General features: G+C 40.5%; 1 protein-coding gene across 5 annotated transcripts in view; it reads right to left on the bottom strand.

Annotated features, from left to right (window-relative positions):
- The window catches only part of LOC118212173 (extracellular matrix protein FRAS1-like), an 81,389-nt gene that overhangs the window by 29,214 nt on the left and 30,177 nt on the right, over positions 1-21,998 (bottom strand). For 4 of the 5 annotated variants that reach the window (XR_004762181.1, XM_035389816.1, XM_035389818.1 and 1 more), the window contains exons 11-25: positions 21,698-21,845; positions 18,855-18,998; positions 17,223-17,357; positions 15,015-15,158; positions 14,019-14,159; positions 13,114-13,281; positions 10,047-10,187; positions 9,223-9,366; positions 6,437-6,589; positions 5,415-5,561; positions 3,091-3,231; positions 2,565-2,705; positions 2,093-2,233; positions 1,500-1,770; positions 100-184 (exon numbers count right to left, since the gene is read on the bottom strand). Coding sequence is in view for 4 of the 5 variants with exons in the window: in XM_035389816.1 (XP_035245707.1) it covers positions 100-184; positions 1,500-1,770; positions 2,093-2,233; positions 2,565-2,705; positions 3,091-3,231; positions 5,415-5,561; positions 6,437-6,589; positions 9,223-9,366; positions 10,047-10,187; positions 13,114-13,281; positions 14,019-14,159; positions 15,015-15,158; positions 17,223-17,357; positions 18,855-18,998; positions 21,698-21,845 (2,244 nt within the window). In the remaining variant the exon portion in view is untranslated. Of the gene's footprint in view, positions 1-99; positions 185-1,499; positions 1,771-2,092; positions 2,234-2,564; positions 2,706-3,090; positions 3,232-5,414; positions 5,562-6,436; positions 6,590-9,222; positions 9,367-10,046; positions 10,188-13,113; positions 13,282-14,018; positions 14,160-15,014; positions 15,159-17,222; positions 17,358-18,854; positions 18,999-21,697; positions 21,846-21,998 lie in introns of those variants that run through there. The other variant, XM_035389819.1, reaches the window with a different exon arrangement.

Raw genomic sequence — 21,998 nt, 5'->3', positions numbered from 1 at the left:
CGCCACTGTCTGGAGAACTGATGAAAACTGGCTGCCCTTATCTGCTTGTCAGGCTGCACTCCTGAATGGGACTGGGAAAGGGCCTGGCATACAGATTACCTGCAGGGACACGGCCTGGATGTTAATGGTCACCCGCGGAGAGAACAGCTGTGAATCCGCCGCTCGAAGGATCAACTGACCACTCCTGCAACAGCAGCAGAGCGCATCTCAATTAACCACAGCCTAATGAAGCACCTTTTTTAAGAAACTACACTTTTAATCAATAATGAAGAGATACCGCAGCCTTCCAGCTCCAGCGGCTTGTCTTTGCTGAGACTTAGATAATTCCCTCTGAACTGAGCGCTAGCACCTTTGGTGCAGTAGAGGAGTAGTGCCAATTCAGCGGAATGGACATAAGGCTTTGCAATGGTTGTCAGTCATAATTACCACCACGAAAATCAGCAAACCTTTCTCACACATCCACCATAGAACACCACACCAAAATGTGCTTCACCAGATCATACGCTTTTAACCCAAAGACACGCAAAATGAAATATCTAACATATATTTTACGTAACATAAAGGCAAAGTGATACATTGCATATATCAAAGTCATGCAATAGACTGAACTTAATAAATAATTTTTAAAAAGTTTTTAAAAAGGTAAAATAAGGGAAACAGTACAGAAAAAAGCGGCTAAAGCATTTGCATAAGCCATCTGCTATTTTAAAGGCACATATGGTTGTGCCATGATAAAATGAAAACTCATTGGACATACTCAGCATTGATCAGCATTGGACCCTAAGAGCCAGTAACTTTACATGTCCTTGGTACTTATTTAACACTTCGGTCCCTGAGTTTCTGTTTCAAACATTTACAATCCCTCTTTTTCAAAACACATTTTAATCTCAATACGATTTCCAAGTTAAATACGGGTGAAAAGATATAAACTTTGACCAGATACCTTTTTTAATTTCCAGGCTGTCAGATACTTTATTTTAATGATCATTGCAGGGAAAACCTCTGATCTTTTTCAGATAAAGCCCACAGGCACCTTTTAATTGTCTATTTTGAATGGAGATACTGAAGCAAATGATATTCTTCAGCAGAACAGTAATTTAGCCAAACTCAATTTTAGACTCAGCATGCATCCAAATACCACACATTGCCTTTAAAAGTACTTCAGTGATATTACCGTTTTCATAAAAAGGCATGCAGTGACAATTAGGGGAGTAGCTTAATTTGATGAACTATGAAACAGTGATGTGAAGCAGATATGTGTTTATTATTATTGTTATTATCATTATTATTATGAACAATAGCAAGAATTTCATTTATACAATGAACTCCAAGAGTTTTCAAAGTAAGATAAAGCATAAAACATAATGCAGTGTAACATTACCAGGAGGCTTCTTTGAGTCCACTGCACATGCAGATCAGTACATTACATAATCTGTAAATAAGTCCTGTCATAAATTGAACATAAGCAATACACCCAGACCCATAATTATGCAACTCACTTAGATTTTTCTTTGGAGTGGGTGAAGCGTACCGCTCCATTCCTGAGTTCCCCAAAGGTGAAGGAATCCTCTCTGTTCAGAGTTGTTTCCGTCCCGTCTGTGAGTCTCATCAGCATGCCATTGCTGGGGGGGAGCACCAGCTGGAAAAGCATGTCCTCCCTGCTGCTGTCCGGGTCTTCAGCAGACACGACAGACAGGTCCAGCAGGGTGATTCCTCCGATCTTGACCACTAGAGGACCTTTTGTGCGCAGCACGGGGGCGTGGGCATTTACTGCAGGGTAAGTGAGAGGACATGCTCACCCATAATGAACTAAGATTATTATCTTGGTATTACCATTCAAAATAACGGAGTCTTCAAATGACTTGGGTCTCTCATAAAGGTCAGTAGGTAACAATTCCCTGGAAAACAAATAGTTAGCCTCACTTGGCTGCCAGGACCAACTTGCCTGACTATTCCTTTAAAAAAGGAAAACCCTACATGCTCTTGAAAATGTTTTGTGAGGCAAAATTTCCTCCAGGGCCTGTGGCTCAAAACCCTTAACTCTGCGCTCTGAAAACAAATAGTGGATAACTTGGGATTGTGGGTAATTTACCCTGGCAAGTCCTGCTCCTGGCATTGGCAAAGAAGCCATGGCCACAGTCTGTGGTGCAAAGGCCATCCTTAAGAAAGGTGTTCTGTCTGCATGTTGTACAGTTTTCAGGATCATCACACGCCACACAGTCAGGAGGACAGGCTGGGGACAAAGGCACAGTATTCAGAGAGTGCATCGAGGGTTCTCTCTACTATACAGAGCTTACATCATGAGAGTTTCTAATCAGGGAGGCACAATGCAGTGGTAAAGCTTTAAGATGAATAAAATTATGCAGTCTTGCAATCATCTTAACAACATGACTTGAGTGAACCTCCAGGAATACCACTTACTGGGGCTTTGACAATTTGGCAAAATATTCCCTGAGCAGTAAATTGTAAACATGCACATTGTTGTGATTAATTTATTCATGTTGTATAGGAGTCAGTCTCCTCCATTTCACAAACAAGATCTTGACAGGGCAGAAGGAACGCACCAGTACACTGGTGTCGGGGGGTATCCAAGAAGAAACGCCTCCCACACTCCTGAACACACAGGCCCTGAAACAGGACTAAGGGCCTCTCACAGGTCAGGCACAGACCAGGACCCTCACACACCACACAGTGTGCATCACAGCCTGCCAAGAGAAGAGACACACCCAACACAGTGCACTCAACACACACACTGTGCAGCACACTGGCTTACTGTTAAACGTTAAAGCGCACCAGGACTTCAAGAATGTTCCTTTACCACCTCTTTGGAGTAAAACAATAACACAAGGGCAACACAATGTCATAATATGCTAAAAAAATAAACAAAAAGAAAAATAACTAAACTGACCAAACTGACATAATTTACCCGGACGGAAGTTGTTAACCACAAGACTGTCATTCAGAAAAAGCTTATGGATCTTCCAACAGTAATGAAATATAGGTGGCCCAAACAAAGAAGACATTGGAGGCAACCATGAAAAATATTTTCAGCTTGTATTCTGCATGTACTCAAGATCAGGTTACACCTACTCAGGCATTGCTCTCCATCCTGGTAGTACCCCACAGAACAGCCATGATTGCAGGCTCCATCCTGGAGGACGTATCCCTCCATGCACTGCAAACAGTCGGTGCGTAGTGGGCCCCTGCAGGAGCTACATCTCCAGTCACATTCTGCCAGGAAGGACGAAAGGAGTAAGGATATACACACAGTCATACCTGCACATCGAATCTCTCCCTGCTGCCTCCTGCCACCAGGCGCAATGTACTAGAAGATCATACATATTAAACATGGCCCAGATAAGAAGCGTGATCTCCTCTCAGTGGATAATACTGAGAACAGAAGGGCGTAAATTCTTAGCCAACACATCAAAAGCAATTTATCATTCCCTGATAATGTATTGAGGATAATGCATAACATGGTCTCAGAGTGCATTGCTGCAGCGCCTGCAACCACATATGAACTTGACAGCCATTTTCACACCTTATTTCCTCCAGCCATTTTTACTGATTGTCTAAGAAAAGCCTGCGGTGTTGGCAAGGTAGTTTTGCGTGGCATTAAGAGTAACTTCAGATGGAATAGTAACTTCATATGGAATGGAAATCTCCATTTTATTCAACAAGATCATCTCTGTCAAATTGTAATCCCCTGATATTATGCATGAGTTCCAGGCTGCCTTTAATCCCAAGAATGCATTGGGCAGCAGGTCATTTCATGGAGATGATGCACCTTTCTTTACATGGAGAAATTGTGAGACTCATCTCTAGTGATCATTTGGGCTATGTTTTGTTACCAATGTGTTGTTTTTTTAAAAATTTTTTTTAATGTGCACTACTTCTGATAAAAGAGCTTTCTGTCAACATACAAGAAACCTTCACAGTATCGCCTCTGTTGCTAGCATGTGGCTAGTAGTGGCTGAATGGATATGAGTTCAAATTCCAGACAGTAAAACAAAAACTAGCTTACTGTACAAATACTGGAAATCAACAGCAGATCATCAGGGGTTTGGTAAGTGTTCAATATTATTTAAAGAAAAACAGCAGCAATGTGAATACGCATCATTTATGAGATTATGCAGAGATGAAGAAAGTGATTCTGTGTTTTGTATGAAGGTTTGATGAGGTTGATTATATTAGTTATGGGTTTCAAATTAGTTTGGTTTTCAGAAAAAAATACACAGATGCAAAAATATGGGAACTACTAGATTAAGAATTAATTACTTTCCAGATGTCAGATTAATGAATTGCCCTTACTAGTAAGTGTACATGAATAGTAACAGTACATGAAGCATCATAGTCCTATCAAAGCTGCAATTTTCTTGTTTCTCAGTCTGTTGTCCAGACTGCCACAAGATGTTACCTGTATGGCGGAGGGCAATATAGAGGGTGATAAGAACTTAACTGAACTTACCTGCTTGTTTCCCCAGGTAACCTGCCTGGTTGCAGTGGATAAACACTGTGATTTAAATTACTGCCAAGACACCTGCTGAAACAGCAGTTAAGACTCCAGGTTCCCAAGCAGGAACCCTGTGTTATCGTAATAAAGTCTACTGTGCATTACGCTCAGTGGGTGCCACAGTAATTTCTGCTTCCAAACTGATCACATATTACTAAATGTGTTTCTCCCAAAAAAGAAGATAAGCAAGAAAACTACTGAGGAGAAGTAAAATAACTATTGTCAGTGTTCATTTTTCAAACACATTCAGCAATGTGTTCATATTTCATTATTAAACATAACTTTCCTGGCAATAGCCATTTGAATAATTACATTTACTACATAATTATATTACCAATTATGTATAACCCTCTATACTGCTACTCCACTCTTCTGTCTAGGGGTTTTGACCAAACCAGGGTAACAGCTACTTAAGCTGTCAAGCTGAGATATACACATGATAACAACATAGTACACAGTATTTGTCACTGTATCTCCAGCACTGTATGTGAGTTCACTGGTAATACTCTAGATAAAAGGCTAGACTTTATTGAGCCATCTAAAATATTTGACACCATGACTGAAATAAATGGCTGGGGCAGCACGAAGGATGCTACTGTTGTAGGTGTAGGTGGTGAGCTTGAAGTAGTGCTGACTTGTGCGGCTTTATCACAAGCAGGGAAAACAAGACTTCGTCAGGCACAGGCGCATGCTGCCACAAAAATGACATGTAACGACAACGACAAACTAATTATTTTCAATGACAATTCATCATACTCCTGGAAATATGGATCCTTATTTATGGTTTTCCTAAATTTTGATTTAAAACTATAAAGATAATGCTGGTACATTTTTTTCATTTAGCCCCTTGTTTATCTTTTATGGGGATGAGATTCTGGCAAACAGTAAGTAAAGCATTTACCTTGACACACTCGTTTCTCGTTTGGGTAGTGTCCAATAAGACACTGAGAGACACACAGGCCACCAAGTGAAAGGAACAAAGGCACAGGACAAGAAGTGCAGGAGAAGGGTTCCTCATCACTGCAGCTCTCACAGGACCAATGGCATTCTTGGAAAACAAAGTTGAACTACGGCATTACATTACTCGGAAATATGGACACGTCTATAAAAGGAATTTACATTCCCCAAGGGCATTGTTAGCTGACTAAAGTCTATAAAAGTGAAACAATCATTTCTGTCAATATTAAGACCATCATTTTGTTATTTCCAATGTTTTAGAATGCAATCCCAGAATTCGAGAAAGAAAATGAACTCTTCTACCTTAACTCTCAGACACAGATAGTTAAGAAGGTAGGGTACACTTTAATGTGGGCACTTTAAAACCAGCTCAGCTTGTAGCACCTGATATTTTATTGGTATAAACAGAACACAATGCCAGTGCTAATGCCAATCTCCAGATGACATCTAATTCCGCTTTAACAAAAACATCTATCATCTTCTTGTCTTGTTAAAACATGGGTAGAAAGAGGGAAAAAAAATATTTTGAAAGCTTTGCTGATGTTTTCATCCAGTACAAGCCATGCAAACAAATGAATCAAAACTGCATTAGTTAACATTCTACTGTGACTGATAGAAAAAAAGGTGGCATCACTGTCTGAAACTGGATGTTTCTGTTTCGGTCCTTTATTGCATTGTGCAAACACAATATAATTTATGCTGGGAAAACACATTAGCAATCCCCCCCACCGCCCCAGGTAGGGTCTACTCTTGCACTCAGTTACATTCCAGAGGTAATTAAGCCTAGATTTGAGAGACAGCTGAATTTATACACGATGCACCACTGCAAATATGAACTGGAGCATATAAAGCATTATGCTTATTAAGTGTTTGCTATAAATTAGATGTACTCAGTTATCACTAGTATACTTCCACAACAATCACATTCATGCCTTGAATAAAGGCTAATGCCATACTTATACTTACTGTTGCAGGCCCCATTTTGGGCAAAGAATCCAGAGGGACAGTGGAGAACACATCTGTCCCATAGTGCCAAGTCTCTGGGCCCCATACACCTGAGACACATGCTCTCATTGTTCTCAGGGCGTGCCACGCAGCGTTGGCACCCAACCTGGCATTCTGACAGAGAAGTGAGAAAACCAGCATTTAAGCCCTTTCATATTTGTACCATGCTCCAATCTTCCTCTGAATGTACAGGTTCCATCAGGCTGACCAGACAGTCACCTAAAAGGCACCTTTTCCACAGCAGACTCTGAAAGCAAATATGTGCACTGATACTCAGTTGGCAAGCAAACAATATCAAGTTCTGATGGAGAGGAATCTTGACACCTGTCTGGTGAATTGAGGACACTGTATACTGGAATTAGCAACAAACATTGAGACAATGAATGCAGTATTTCTCAACTATTAAACAGGACTCAGTGATTTAACTAAGGTTAAGATAAGTAACTATCAGCCATTTACGATTCCTATAGATTAATTTAATCTTTGAATGTAATCTTCTCTGAAGACAGTGAGGTCTGTAAGATAAGGCTGGCTGAAGCTTAAGGACATTAAGGAAATCATTTCTAGCATGGGGAAGTGGGCTTTTAATTAAATAAATGACATGGTCATTACATTTCAGTTAACAAGAGTACCATCTCCAGATTTGCACATTCGACTGCAACAGCTATAATCAAATCTCATTGTAGTGCCTCAGATAACAACCGGCAACAGCATGAAAAGGGAAGATCATGCAGCCAAAGAACTGCCTTCTGTCTACAGATGGAAAACAAAGCCACCTTAACAGGCTGAAAAATGCATAATTAGCTGAAAATATTTCTTAATGAATTAAAGGCTAAACATATACTTATTTTTTGATATATTCTTACTCTTTCTGTGTGTGCTAGTGGAAAAAAACCCAAAGTCTTACGATGATTATTCATTCATCACCACAGATACTTTCAAGGCCTCCAGTGGCAGCCAGTTGCAGGTACTGTTCACAGCCACATAATGTGGTGTGACTCTGCAAGGCATCTCAGGAGCATGTTTCCAACACTTGACAAGCACATGCTTTCAGCATCTCATCAGACTGGATGTGTTTTGATATTCAGAAAACAGTATTTAATATTTCCTTCACAGTTTTCTCTAAGCCCTCTCCAACATTCCCCCAACAGAGCCTCCTGATTAAAGATTGAAAGAGAGAGACTCAGGAGGTCAAGTCACAGATTAAGAGCCATTAGGAAAAGCCTTAATGCAAGAACATTCTTTCGGTTTCATCCTTTAAATATTAAACAGCCCCTCAATTCAAGAGCAATCTACCCTCATTTAAGCACTGTGCAGGCCACCTTGTAACAGGAGATCAGCTTAATGTACTGCTGGGTCAACTGTGGGAAGTTATCACTTAGTGCACTCCTTATGTAAAACCTCTGCTCAACAGCCCACAGAGCAAAAGCTGGAAATTATACATCTAGAAGGGAGGAAATCTATGGGTGACATAAACAGACTAGGTTAACCCCAATATAGCTTAACTGACTTTTCACGAGCTCCCACCACAAAATGTTCACTGGGAGACCTGGAATGTTCAATGCATTGAGCAAGTAAACCTAAACCTGCACTGGGCATCAAATGTTTGCACACACCACCAAGTCTTCTTAAATGTGCAACAAAGAGAAAATTGTGGGTTAAAAATCACTACTTTAATTGTAACGTTTTTCATTCCTACTTTAAACGCATCTCTTTAAACATCCTCCTATCTTCTTCTTTTTCTCCAAATGTGGAATCATATTAGTAAGCCTGTCCTCACACAGTATCCTATATCATTGTCCTAGTGCACACTTCTGAAACACACACAGCCAGCAACTGTGTCTTTTCACTCTGCATACTCGTAGTGCCAGGGGACTGCACTGCTTATGTACCTGGTGTAGGCAGACTGCAGTTGTTTATTCGCTGTTGTGTGATGAAGGGGAGAGAGCCCTGCTCTGTAAAACCCTTGATTCCTGAGTGTGCCTTTATGGCCAATTATATTCTGCGGGGCTGCCAGGTAATGTTAAAGTTACATAAATTAAATTTCGTATTTACACAACTGGACGATGAATAAAAGGATCCAAGTAAAGTCAAATGACTATCAACAATCGGGATTAACCTTGCGCTTGCATGCTCGTTCCCGCTCACTGTTCTGTGTTGTTCCCCAGGAGTGGTCTAATGATTTTCAGTGCCTTATCAGATTCATTTGAAGCGGGAGGCCTCCTCATCCCCTCTCATCTGGAATCCTGTCTTTGAAGTTAAGGCTTATTATGATTCCGCTCACATGTAGAAGAAGACCCAAATGTGATCGTTGAGCTTCAGGCTTTTGTTTTTTATGAGTGCGATTATGTTCATTTTCAGTTCCTCTATTGGGACTGATTCATTCACACATAACACAGAGGTGCACACAATATACAATTACATGTACAGTATATTCCAACAAAAGTATAAACTTGCATGAACCCATATAAAACAAGAGTTTGAATATGTGCTGTAACACTCTGGGGAATGCTTGCAGGTGAAATGTTCATCCAAAGGTTCCCAACATTGGCGGGGATATTCAGTACGTACTGTAAATTCATATATGAGTTCATTCACAGTGCTATACTCCATGAATATTGTATCAGTGAGATGGGAACTACAAATCAACAAATAACCATTTTACCGACTTTTAATCAAATTTAATTTCCTAGCTACCATCAGGAATTTGGAGCTACTGAGCTGGCATCTGTATGAGAGCTACTTACCAGTGCAGTGCCCTTCAGTATTTGGGTACTGTCCCTCAAGGCAGCTGGTCTGGCACTGGCCTTCATAGAGACTGGAGTGAGGCAGACAGGCTGAACAGTCCACTTCCGAAGGTCCTGAGCACTCCTTACAGGATGGATGACATTCTTAAGGAGTGGAGAGAAGAGGGAGGGGGCAGGGCTTTGAACAGCAGACGCCACTGCAGCACAATCACATATGGAGTTAAAACACAGGCAGTTTGAAAATTAAAGTCTGGCCAATGAATTACAAACTAAAGCCTTTAAATATTTAACTGATCAAATTAGTTCTGAAAATCCAAGCATAAAATTGAGGTTGAGTTCCCATATAAAAGTAGCCAGGAGCCTCTGAAATGACCAGCTTTGCTTAAAATAAATGGATTATATTACAGGTTGAACATCTGGTGAATTGCTGACATTTCGTTTAAAGCATATCAACCACTGCCTCCTGACTCATCTGAGAATCGCCCCTGGAACATCTTTACTGAGCTCTTGTAGAATACATGCAAATGAGCCAAAGTATTGCAAATAAACACCACCTGCAAAGGGTTTTCTGTCAAAGTCTTTTGTAGTATGTCGTTTACATGTCCCTAGTGAATCTCCAGATCATCTCACATATCTGCACAGCAGCAACATTTAAAACGGAGTCATTTGACATACATATAGCTACAGAATTCTAGCTCCATGCCCATTCCACATTTATTCTACTCATAAAAATCTGCAGTAATTTGGTTTCTCTGGACATGGGGGAGGATGTAACCAGTACCCAGTTAGTACACCAGTTAGTATACGTATTATTATGCTCTCACCATTGCAGAAATTGGCCTGTCTGTAGTATCCCTGGGGACACCTGTGGAGGCACTGTCCCCGGTGAAGGATGCTTAGGGAGGGGCAGGAGGTGCAGTTCATGGAGCTGCTCCCTGTGCACTGCAAACAGGAAGTGTGACACTCTGCAGGAGAGATAAAGAGCCCTCACTGATGGCTCTTTGGCCGTAACCTTTCCCAGACAGGGAGGGTTGCATTTGGCAAGGCAGTCCCATCTCCACAGTCAATACTGACTACTACTCTGGTCAAATGGATGCCTGCAGTCTGGAAGGGATGCCTGTACTAACTGTGCATGATATACAGTTCTAAAGTGTGCATCTCAACTGATGGACTGCAAAGTAGACAGAAGTGGTAGTTGATTCCATAATCCTATATTGACAATGTTGTAGTAATGGGACAGGCTTACAGTTGAGATTTGAGAATTTCAAAGTTCGCAATAAAGGAAAATTTTCCAATCATTAAAAAATTACCCCACCAGGCCAGGATTAGCGAGCTCTTTCACTTCACTATCCCACCTGAAAATCTGAAAGGGATGTTATGTGCCCAGATTGCTCACTCCAGGATAAATTCAGAGCACCACTGGGCAAACAGAAACAGGGGGACTCCTTTGGAGGGCCCTGTCAACACAGCAATGTGAGGAGAGGCTCCTTTTGGCAACACAGATGGTGCTTTGCAGTCTTCTGTTTATTTGTCTGTTCTTGCAGCTTAAGTTGTCAGTGAACAGAAATGGCTATCCATTTCAGTAATTCAATTCCCTTCTCCTCCTGGGTGCTGGAGGCATATCACAGTACATACCTCTAGAGTCTGCCTGTGTTCTATTATTGGAAAGAGGCTGACAAACAAATTCAGTTTCTTTGTTTTATATTTTTAATCCAATACTGCACAGTGAAAAAACCCATATCCATTTATGTACATTTATAACCTCACCTGTGCAATAACACGTTTATGAAAATAGCATAAACAGGCTAAGTGTATGAAAAGCAATTTCATCCAAACAGATTATCTTGGGACTAGTGAAAGACTTTATTATTTGATGCAGGCCCACCTTTACTGTGGACTCTTCACATTTTAACTGTAACTTTGCTATTGATTCTCACTTAAAAGCCAGTGCTATTCCCTTCCTCACAAACATTTTTTGTTTTTTGTTTATTCCTTGTTCTGACAAATTGACAAATCATTCATCAGCACTCAATAAATGGAAGCTCTGCTGTTGCTACAGGAGAGCGAAGAGAAGCACATGCTTCTGAAGCATGTGACGTCACTCATTATCACAGCAGTTGACAAGTCCGGCTTGAACAGAGATGAGTCTGAGGAAGACACTTCATATACAGCTTAACAGGCAGACTTTCAGACACCCGAATGACCAGTGTGGGTCACTGGAGAACAAAGAGTCATGGATCTCTCCCTCCCTAACCCTGGGGAATGCTACAACCAATTACACACTAGAGTGAGAACAGTGCCTTAACCAGATGAGCCACCCAGCAGCCCCTCACAAACACTATTCCTGCTATAGATAGCCGAATGGCAGAGTGAATGTGAAGAAGATGATATCCACTTGCATGTATTTAAAGCTCAAAGTTAAGGGCAAATGCTGATTGAATACAGGCCCGTTATGTGTGGTGACGTGTCGACGGATGCAGTAGATCGTCGTCTTCATTACAGCCAATTGTTCTGCTACACATCGCTGGCCTTAGGGCCTGCACATAGTGTCTACATTCACTGAAGTACTCGACCTCCAGTAGCAGGTTAAGTATGGAAAACATGCATTCCAATGCTAATTACAGGATTTCTGTTCCATTACGGAATGGGTATGGTCAAAAAAAAACATGCGTATACACGTAAGATCCCTACAGGAAGTTCCTGCCAAGAAGTCCTGTCTCTGGCAACGTCCATCTCATATAGCACTCAGTGCTGCCTGTGTGCCACCATAGACAACTTCACATGATTGTGACCTCACATGACTCAGCTCCCTCCTATATTAACAGTCCTAAAGCTGGCCATCTTTGTTTTTGTAGTTGATTAAGAGAGCCATTCCATAAACAGGCATTGATTTATGTAACCAAGAGGACCTGTTTTGCATCAGCATTTTTTTTATATCCCTAAGCAGGCCACAGCAAGCGAAAACAGTGACATCTAATTTTGGAAATTTAAGATAATGCCTTTGCCTCGGATCTGCCTTGATCATCCAAAACATCTTGTGCAGGGTTTTGTGTGACATGTTTACTAATACAGACACATTTGTTTGAGAGAAATGCCACACTCACTGCACAGCACCACAGTGAGGGATTTACTGTTCTCTTCGAGAGCAGAAATAACCGTGAATATAGATGAGTGCACAATGCATTCAATTATTATTCATTTTAATCATTTGCATTTATCTTCGGCAGCTAGACAGAAGTGCAAAAGAATCAAGGTCAATGGCAATGACTGTCATTTTTGTGGCCATCTCTTTGATTGATGTAGCTGCCGGCAGATTGTTAAACAACTAAATAGTGTGACTGACAAATATCTAAGGAGACAGTTAAAAGATGTGCCACACTGTCACACTGGCTATGTTTGCTTTAAAGGCTTATGTCTTCCTTTCCAGAATGTGCAGTATGAACTAAATGCAGACCTATATTATGACATACCAGATGCCTGCGTCCTGAACATGGTAATAAAGATACTAATAAAGCAGCCCCATCTTTCTACAACAGTGATCACAATCTGAGATAATAAGATAAGTCTTACATCGAGTATGATTATAGGTTTCACGAGGAGTTAAAACAAAATTAATTAAAGCTAGAGATGAACATGTTCATGGAGCGCTTGGGTAATGTGACATTATACGAGCCACTTCTCCGTTCAGTGGTCAGAACTATATTCCCCTTGTTCCTACTGCCAGCATAGGCATTAACCCATTCTTCACACAAGCACAGAAAATTGCAATGAAAAAAAATCCCTGTTCAAAGCAAAACAATTCAGTTACTTAAATATTTCACAGCATGAATAAAGGTCATGCATGTTCAAGAAAGGAGAAAATGGGTTGAAATATCAGACATAGACACTTGCCTCTGCAAAACTTGTCTGAGGCCAGGTAGAAGTGGTCCTTGCACCCAGAGATGTAGGTACTGTGGATGACCCCATTGCTGTGAGGGGACAGCACCCCCTCTGGATTCAGGCAGCATGTGCAGTCCGAACGCTGGGGCCCATTGCAGGAATAGCAGGACGGGTGACAGCCTGGGGTAGCCAGAGCACATGCTCTGTACCTCTCCCCAATAAACAGCCAATCCCATTCTCACACACACCAGCAAGACAGACATTGTGTTCACTGCAATTTACATCATACACATTCACATTTTAAGACTAGAATAAGATCTCTGGCAGAGCTATTCTTATGAATTTGTGTTGGATCTAAAGCACAGAGAATCCAGCAAATAGCACTTAGCAGGCGCAACTTACAAACAAGTCAGAGCCCACAACTGAGTGATTTTTTGTAGCTTATCCATAGCAGTTCTTAGCTGAGTGCCATCCTAATTAGATGGAACACTACCCCTCTCTGCAGGTGTCCAGGCATTGTCCCAGGTAAAACGTGTCTGTGCCAGGACAGAGGGTGTAATGGCAGGCTGAGCAAGCTGCATAGTAGCAAATTAGCTGAGAGTAGCCAATCAGCTAATCAGATTTCAATCCAATAGGGGGAAAATCCCACATTCAGTTGACAATATTTCCAAAATTAGCTAATTGGTCATGTCCAAAATTAGGATCCAAATAAAATTGCAATTACCAACCTCAGCTTTAGCTACATATATATGTGACAAATTATATGCAGTATATGCAAAATATGTTGATTACACATAATGATACACTTTGCATTCAATATATTCCCATTATGGAAATGCCACACTCAGAACGATACAGTGATATGTATGATATTGATGTATAGACTATAATGTATAAATGACAGATAAAAGACTCACCCCTGCATCTACCATGAGCATCCTTGTAATGCTGTTCAGGACAATGCAATACACATTTCCCATCATGCAAAGCAGTGTCTGGAGGACAGCTAACACAGCTGGGGTTGTCAGGATAACAGGTCGTGCAGGATTTGTCACAAGCTGGAGGAATAAAAACAAAGCAAATGTTTGGAGTCACATAACCAAATGTTTTCATAATCACATTTTACGTGATTATGTGAAATATTAAGCACTGCACACACGATTGAATAAAGAATATATACTCAGAGAGAGTTTGATTGTTGGTTTTGTTTTGCTCTTTCTCTCTCACTGCTCATGTGTCTGGTGTACTGTCTCTTCAGCACCTCATGTGTTTCTGTAACCTGGGAGAGTTGGACAGCTGTGAGAGAGGTATGGTAGAAGCTGTGGCTCTTTGCAAATCAGGGCAACTGATACTAATTGTCTCATTATAGGGCATTATAAAAGGCCTAACTCTCAGAAAACCCTTTTTTGATAGGGAGAATTTTGGTTATTGTTTATTTGGTGATTCCGTACAAGGAGTCAACTCTTTGGTAATTTTTTATTTATTATTATTTATTTTTTTTGATAACTTATGCTGCATTGTTTAAAAAAGGAATGTCAAATGTATTTGGCGGAGATGAGACAATTGCATATTCATGTATTGCAAAAGTATTCAGATCCTTGAGTAGTTTTCACATTTTACTGGATTACAAATAGAATTCTCAATTTTACCCATTCCATATTTTTACTGAAAATGTTTAAAGGTAAAACAGTTATGTCAGCAAATATTTTAGTAGACAAAAACCTGAAATATGTTTGCATGAAATTCCAAGCATCCTGTTGCTACAGAAACAGAAGTAACATAAACTATCTCATAGAAAAACCGGACTGTGTTTGCTATAGCACATTTAGAACCAATCCATATTCAAATTGTTTTATTTTCCATTTAGATTAACAGAACTACATGTATAACTGCTACTTTATTTAAACATTCACCATGGCAGGTGCCTTGTCTGGCATAGAACCCTGTGCCACATTCTGGAGTACAAAGTCCATCCTTGAGCAGGTGAGAGGGGTCAGAACATGACAGGCAGTCACTCTGGCTGGGCCCGTGACATGTGGTGCAGGAGTCATGGCAACCTGAAGGAAATGAACCATGAGTCATTCAATTACATCAGAATAAGGCCTCTAGAAAACTTCTAGACAACTAAAGTCTGACACTCCCACATTTAACGACAATCTTAAATGATGGGTTTTTAGTCCTAGATGTGCAAAGTTTCTGCGATCGCTGGGAATCACAGAGCTTCACTTTGGAGATTTCTTCACAGCTCTCCTCTTCCTGTCAGAAACTCACACAAAGAAGAAAAAGAGGAAGATAGTAGGCAACTACCAAATAGGCAATGGAGCAGCAGCAACAGTTATGGCCACCGCCACACTTCTGTGTGCAATTGTCTGTGCTAAAACAGCCAAAAATATGGTTTCTCAACAGCATCACTACTACTACTACTATCATTACTACTACAGCCGTGTCACTGTCTGTGTGCTGATGTCAGAAAAAAGTTGACAGTGAAGAATTATAACTCACATCATCATCACAAACCTTTTGTGCCAAGATTAAAGATTTATGATAATATTAAACATGTTTGATTTTGTTGGAATGATACAGACAAGGAAAATACTATTAAGCCAGCTCCAAATGAGTCTGTGATCATCTCATACTAATTGTGTCATGACAGGGGCACGCACTAACTGAGGCAAGACTGGTGTGATTTTCCTCTGACTTTTAAGACTGTGAAATTACTTAAAATATCAGCAAGGTCAGAAGTCTCAAGCATCTGCAGATTTTTGTAATTTCCATTCAGTCAGCAATACATTTTAGCCATGGAAACAACCTGTGCAGACTCTTTAGCGAATCAATCACTTAAATTAAGCACAAGTGCAGGAACAAAGATCAGTAGACACAGGCTGTCTTTACATTCACAATAAAAATTGTATTTTAACCCAATTAGGGTTGACTATGACTGTGGAAGTCATGTAAATGACTTTATCTGATTAAGGTCAAAATCACTATAAACAAACACAAAACAGCTAGATTTTTGCTCTTTTGGGTCTCCTTTATTGCATAGGACAAAAAGTAAAGAAAAAGAGACTACATTGACTATAAATACCCACTCACAGACACATACAGAGCAAAAAAACAATAAATAAAAACAAAAATGTATATACATATATATAAATATACATAATAGACACACAATGAGAGACCATTGCAAGAAACCTGAAGAAACACAAAGGTAGTGAACAAAACTACACGATCACAAAACAAAAAACAAAAACACAATTACAGAAAAAAGATCATCTTACCACGACTTCAAAAGAGCAATTCTAATTTCCCCCACATTCACTGTACATAGACAACCCCCCACTCCCCAAATGTCCCAAAAACCCTGAAGATTATCCACCAAAGTGAAAAATGCTAACTTGGTGAGCAGATGCTGGCGAACAAGTCCTCTTAAAACATGTACAGGCTCCAATGAGCCCAGGCCACCTGCTTTGTTTTTCTGAGTCAGCTAAATGGCTGTCTTTGCCTTACCCATCAAAAAATGCAATAACACCACACAGAGATAAAGTGAAAGAATACCAAGAGAGCTCTGTGTTGCTTGAGAACAAAGAACAAAGAGGACAACCCTCTGAAGCAACTTATCCAAGGGCATTTCAAATACTGTCCATTATTTATTTACTGCAGGACCCTGGGTGTACTTTATACAGTTTGGACTGTGGTGGATTGTTGTCAGAAGAGCATAAGACCACCATAAGACTGTTTTTTTTTCAAAGGGACTCTAGAAGAAGCATTCACAGTATCCCAGGCCCTTAATCTCACACAAACAAATCCCTGGGTGCATCCCAATACCTGAAAAATGTATTCTGCTTTATTCCACTACCACCACTACTCTGTGTCCCGGTAACCGATCTTTGTGTCCTCCGTCCCTCCAGTGTCCCAATCCCAATAGGAGACGAGCAAAGCAGCTTCAAACTCGGATTCTCGTCTCTTCTCGGCGAAGGAGGAGACAAGTAGTAGTGGGGGAGTGGAGGAAAGGAGGTGAGGAGTGAAAAGTAATGGGATGCACCTCCCCCCGACATCACACATTTTTGGCTTACCATTTCTACAAAGACAGGATTAGCATGGTTGAAGACATCACTCACGTGCGCACTGCGTGTGATTTACGAAGAAGCCGCTCTCGCATTCCGAAACACACCGTCTGTTGCTCATCAGGAGGCTTGTGCTGCAGGAAGTGCACTCAAAGTCATTCTCGCAGGAGCCGCATGAGTCCTTGCAGGCTGCAGTGAGGCATAAGCTATTAAAGAGACTGGGAAGTACACATCCAGTTTCACTGAAACACACCTGTAGCAATACTGGCTAACGGACACTATAAGTTGGCTAAAACATCTGATAAATGCCTAAAATGGATTGCATCCATTTTCTCCTGATGTTATCACACCTTACACAAATGCATTTAAAAAAAAAAAACAATTTAGTTATGTTTATGCACTTTCACATTATTACATAAGTTGTGCAAATATACAGAGGAACAGAATCAATTTGTGGGTAGACTTGGGATTCTGGTTAGGTTTATGGGCTTGAGTGTGGGGTACAGCTGATATCAGTTAATAACTGAAAAGCAAGGAACTAAAACTTTTTTAATTACAGAAAAACATTTATTACAATGCGGCCCCCATGTCACAATGTTGCAATGCTACATATTATTTCCAAAAGAAAGTACAATATTTAATGAGGTATTTATAAGAGGTCGGCTTAAAAGAAAGGGTGACTCATTAAAATTGTAGCGATGGCATCCGTCCTTGTTGTGACTCATGATATTACTGGCTGTGTAACAGCGAGCTCTCAGTTTGAGATCTCAAGGTTTACATGAGCCATGAAAGAGCAGCGCAGCAGCCAATAATCCTGTCAGAGTTATGATGCAAGTTATGATGATGAAATATTTCTACATGCTGCTTTTTTCAGGTGACACAAACAATGGGCTGCCAGGTTCCAAAACCACAGCACTTCTCTCCCACAGATTGTTTCTTACATGCTTTCTTTTTAAGATATCCAATGCACAAACACTGCAGAGTATAACCACAATGGGGTTTTTTTTATGTAGAACTGCCTCTCTGAGACACTGTGATGTACAAAATGTTTTACACAAGTATAAAATAAATGAATGTACAGGGATGCACTACCCTAAAGATTAAAACATTCTATAATTGTATACAAATACAACTGTTCAAGGACAAATATTTTGTTCAACAATACAATAATATTAATAAAAAGATGTAATAATAATGCATATCCTTAATAAATTGAATGAAGAAAAGGAGATGGTTACAAACAAGTCAAAGAACCTGATACCAAAACAGATACCACTTTCCACTATGAGGTCAATAATGAAGAAGTTAAGAAGCCTGCCTGATAGAGGATGCAAGTTCTGTGTGCCGCCACACAAAAGGCACAAAAAGGGCCAGTCTGAGATCTACACCCCAACTTGGGTTGGGACAGAAAGTCTCCGAATCTACCATCAGACGCCACCTCTACGCCAATAAGCTTTTCGGTTTTATTTTCCCATTCCTGGCGTTTAGTTGAGTACTTCCAGCAAGTACAAAGACATTTTGTGAAAGTAGAATATAGAACGTATTGAAGAATACAAGTAGAACTAAATTGCAGTTCAGTCCACTTTTAGATCGTCTTTATCAAGGGTGAGAGCAATTCCAGAGGGGACTACATTTTAGTGAAGAATCCACTTTAGCTGAATGAATCAGCAGAGAAATGTGCTGTACCTGCACACGTTCTGCCATTCTGGAAGAACCCCTGTGGACAGCTCTGGAGACAGTGCCCGTGGTGCAATACAGAGTGAGGGTCCTTGCAGCTGTCACAATGGCCTGGGGTCCGTGAGCACATCAGACAGTCTGGGTGACACTGGACTGAGACACACAAACACATGAGAAAACACTAAATACAAAATGAGGCCCAAGTCATTCACCTCATTGTTGCCTCAAGGGTCAGCAACATGTTTATATATGGACACCAGTGTCTGGGGTAAAACTTACAATGTTTATGGTAATTCATTCAACAGCATAAGCATGAACATGCCAAACCACCACTTGAAAAATGAAGAACCTATGTGTCCATCCTGTTTCTGTGCATTCCCTAACATTTACTATTTAAATTAAATATATTTTTGTCATGAAAATTAAAAAATGGATATACTTATTCCCCTCCAATATTTCACCATAACTGTATTTTTAACTGCCAAGTATAATTTCTTTAGCTGAGTAATAATTTGGAAAAGCTGAATTGAGGCTTAGCCCAGTTATTCACAGTCACTTGCCTGCAGTCTGTAAACAATCCTCTCCACAGAGGTTTGTTGAGAAATTGCTTCCTTGTTGTGGTTTTGGACATGCAGGGAGAGGTAGAGCGGGTGAATTGAGAAGCTGGCCACGTGTGTTCTTGAAATTCTAATTGTGTCCCTGTCGCAGTCTGATGTTTTGTGGAGTGTTCACAGGCAATGGAGAACCATGCTCCCCAGTGCCCCCCTTCACCCCTCCCCCCCTTGGAAAAAAAAGAAAATCAGAAGTAAAATCAAATGAATGAATATCCCTGGGATATTAAGAAAATATCCCTTAAGAGCCGGATAGAACAGGGTTGTCTTGCTTTGGGATTCCATGTCAGTTTATTAGACTTAAAGGTTCTGAAAATGTGTTTAAAAGATAAAACGTATCTTGACGGTTTCGGGAAGGTCATAGAACAGATAGAGGGATTGGGAGGGGGTTTTGAGATAATGATGTGTCCTTCACAAGAGCCTTTCATCAATATGGTCCAGGGTATTTGGTGACACCATGTATTGAAACGAACAGCGATACTGACTCAGATACCGCATGGGATTAATTGTACCAATATTGTAATGTGACAAGACAGAGTGAGATTGGTGGAATGGTCAATGCTGCATAATGCAACCCACATCCTCCTGCTTAGTCCTCTAGGATGTTAGTAACAGTCATTTGCATGGCCATGTTCTTCTGCTGGCCTTGTTAGGGAGCTCCACATTTTGACCATAACTCCAGTCCGTTTAATTTCCTCATTATGTCAAGGCCTTGCTGACCTCCCTCCACTTCCCATCTGGCGATTAAGTTTCAAAGATGTCTCTATCTCCAGAACAAGAAGTGCACTGTCAGTGGTTTTCCTAAACTAACTCCAGATCGGGTCATCACAGGAAATAGAGAATTTGAGAAGACTTCAGTGATGGGAAATGGGGAAACTAAGTAGCCAGGTTATTTAACAAGAAAGAAATCTTATACTGTGCTATCAAGTCTGTCAGATGAAAGGAAATTAAGCATACTCAGAATTATTCATTGAAGAAACCCATTAGAATGTATAAACATGCAAACAAGTTAGTGGGGAAAAAACACAAGCAACACTGCCTTGAAACAAAATTATAAGCTGAATGGACAATATGATAAGAAGAGACAAGTAGGCTGGTACAGCCGTTTTGTGATTTACAAAAAAATCAGACAACAGCACGGCAATAGCCCCTGATTCCTTCATGATTTTGCATGTCACCTCCATCTTAGAGACACCACAATGCAACATTTCCCCTCACTGAGCAATTCCACACAGTGGCCAACAGCATCCTAGGCAGGCCCCTTTGATGTATTTTTAGTCAAAATGGGTAAAGAACTAAGAGGGCAGTTTTGTGTCTTATTTATGTCTTTAGGCACAGGGGAGAGAGGCACAGAGATGCATGCCTCTTCCCTTACTCCAAGCATGACTCATGTGGAAATTTTATGTGGGTCAGAAACAAATCACAAATGAGCAAATTATTTTTATATTCTCATTGAGCCCTTGGATTATTCATAAAAGTCGCATATTATACTAAATCAATGTTTCCTGGGGCTGACACTGAATGGCTCATTGGTTAGTGGGCCATCTGTATTGCCATTTGAACTGCCACAAATATATATTTGCATACCTTACCATAAAATGATCTCCTGCAACTTTTTTAAACCAGGTGTGTTTACAGCTATTTCCTGAATCATTGTGAAAACATCCATCTGAGCAGCTGCATTGTATATGATGAATAGGTTCCTTGTAAATAGCTGCAGGGGGATTTTGTCTATTCACTTATTTTATGGAGGCCCGCAGTGATAATGACATTTGGACTTCAGTTGCAGTGGAAAACAGATGTAAATAGAGGCCCTGCTGTATGTAGTAGGTGCTTCAATTAATCAACGCAAAGTTTCTTTGAAATGGAATCATTTGCCACATCACATTAAAGAAAATGAAAGCATTATCTTTCTGAGAACTCATATGACTAATGAAAAGTCATTAAATGAATATGGAACATTCATTCATTGTAACGTGAATATTTGTTTTGAACAAAAGAAGGCAAATCATCCCTCATTAGACTCAGTAAAAAAAGTTTCTAATTAAAAACAATTAACAGCTCTTTTTATTTATATCAGGAAATGCAACTGGAATGAAACCCAGTCTACACATCGGATCTCCAGGATCAGGGTTGGGAACCTCTGTTCTAATGCAAAATCCTATATAGAATGAAAATGACAAGCACCAGTGTGTCCTGGTAAAAATGTAAGACTCGTTGGCCGTTTCAGACCGAACTCACCCTCTTGACATTCAGGGCAGCACCTTCCCTCTACATACATAGCCAGGGTGCCCACAGGACAGGTGGGACAGAGACGATGGTAACAGGTGACCTTCGAGTCCCGGCACTCGCACCAGCGGCAGGCTCCCTCCCACCACTTCTCCCGGTCCTGAGGGAAGAGGACAAAGAGACTTTATATCCTAAATGTCCCTGCTTCTCTGGTTCTGACTGAATGAATGGACCTTGATAAATGAATTGCAGTAGTAAAGATCCACCCTCTGACTGTTGTGACAGCGAACATGATAACGTTTGGTTGGCAGGT

Source organism: Anguilla anguilla, chromosome 14, assembly GCF_013347855.1.
Source record: "Anguilla anguilla isolate fAngAng1 chromosome 14, fAngAng1.pri, whole genome shotgun sequence".
Lineage (NCBI taxonomy): Eukaryota > Metazoa > Chordata > Actinopteri > Anguilliformes > Anguillidae > Anguilla > Anguilla anguilla.
Note: the sequence above shows the minus strand (reverse complement) of the source record. Positions and strands in the feature narration are given on the sequence as shown.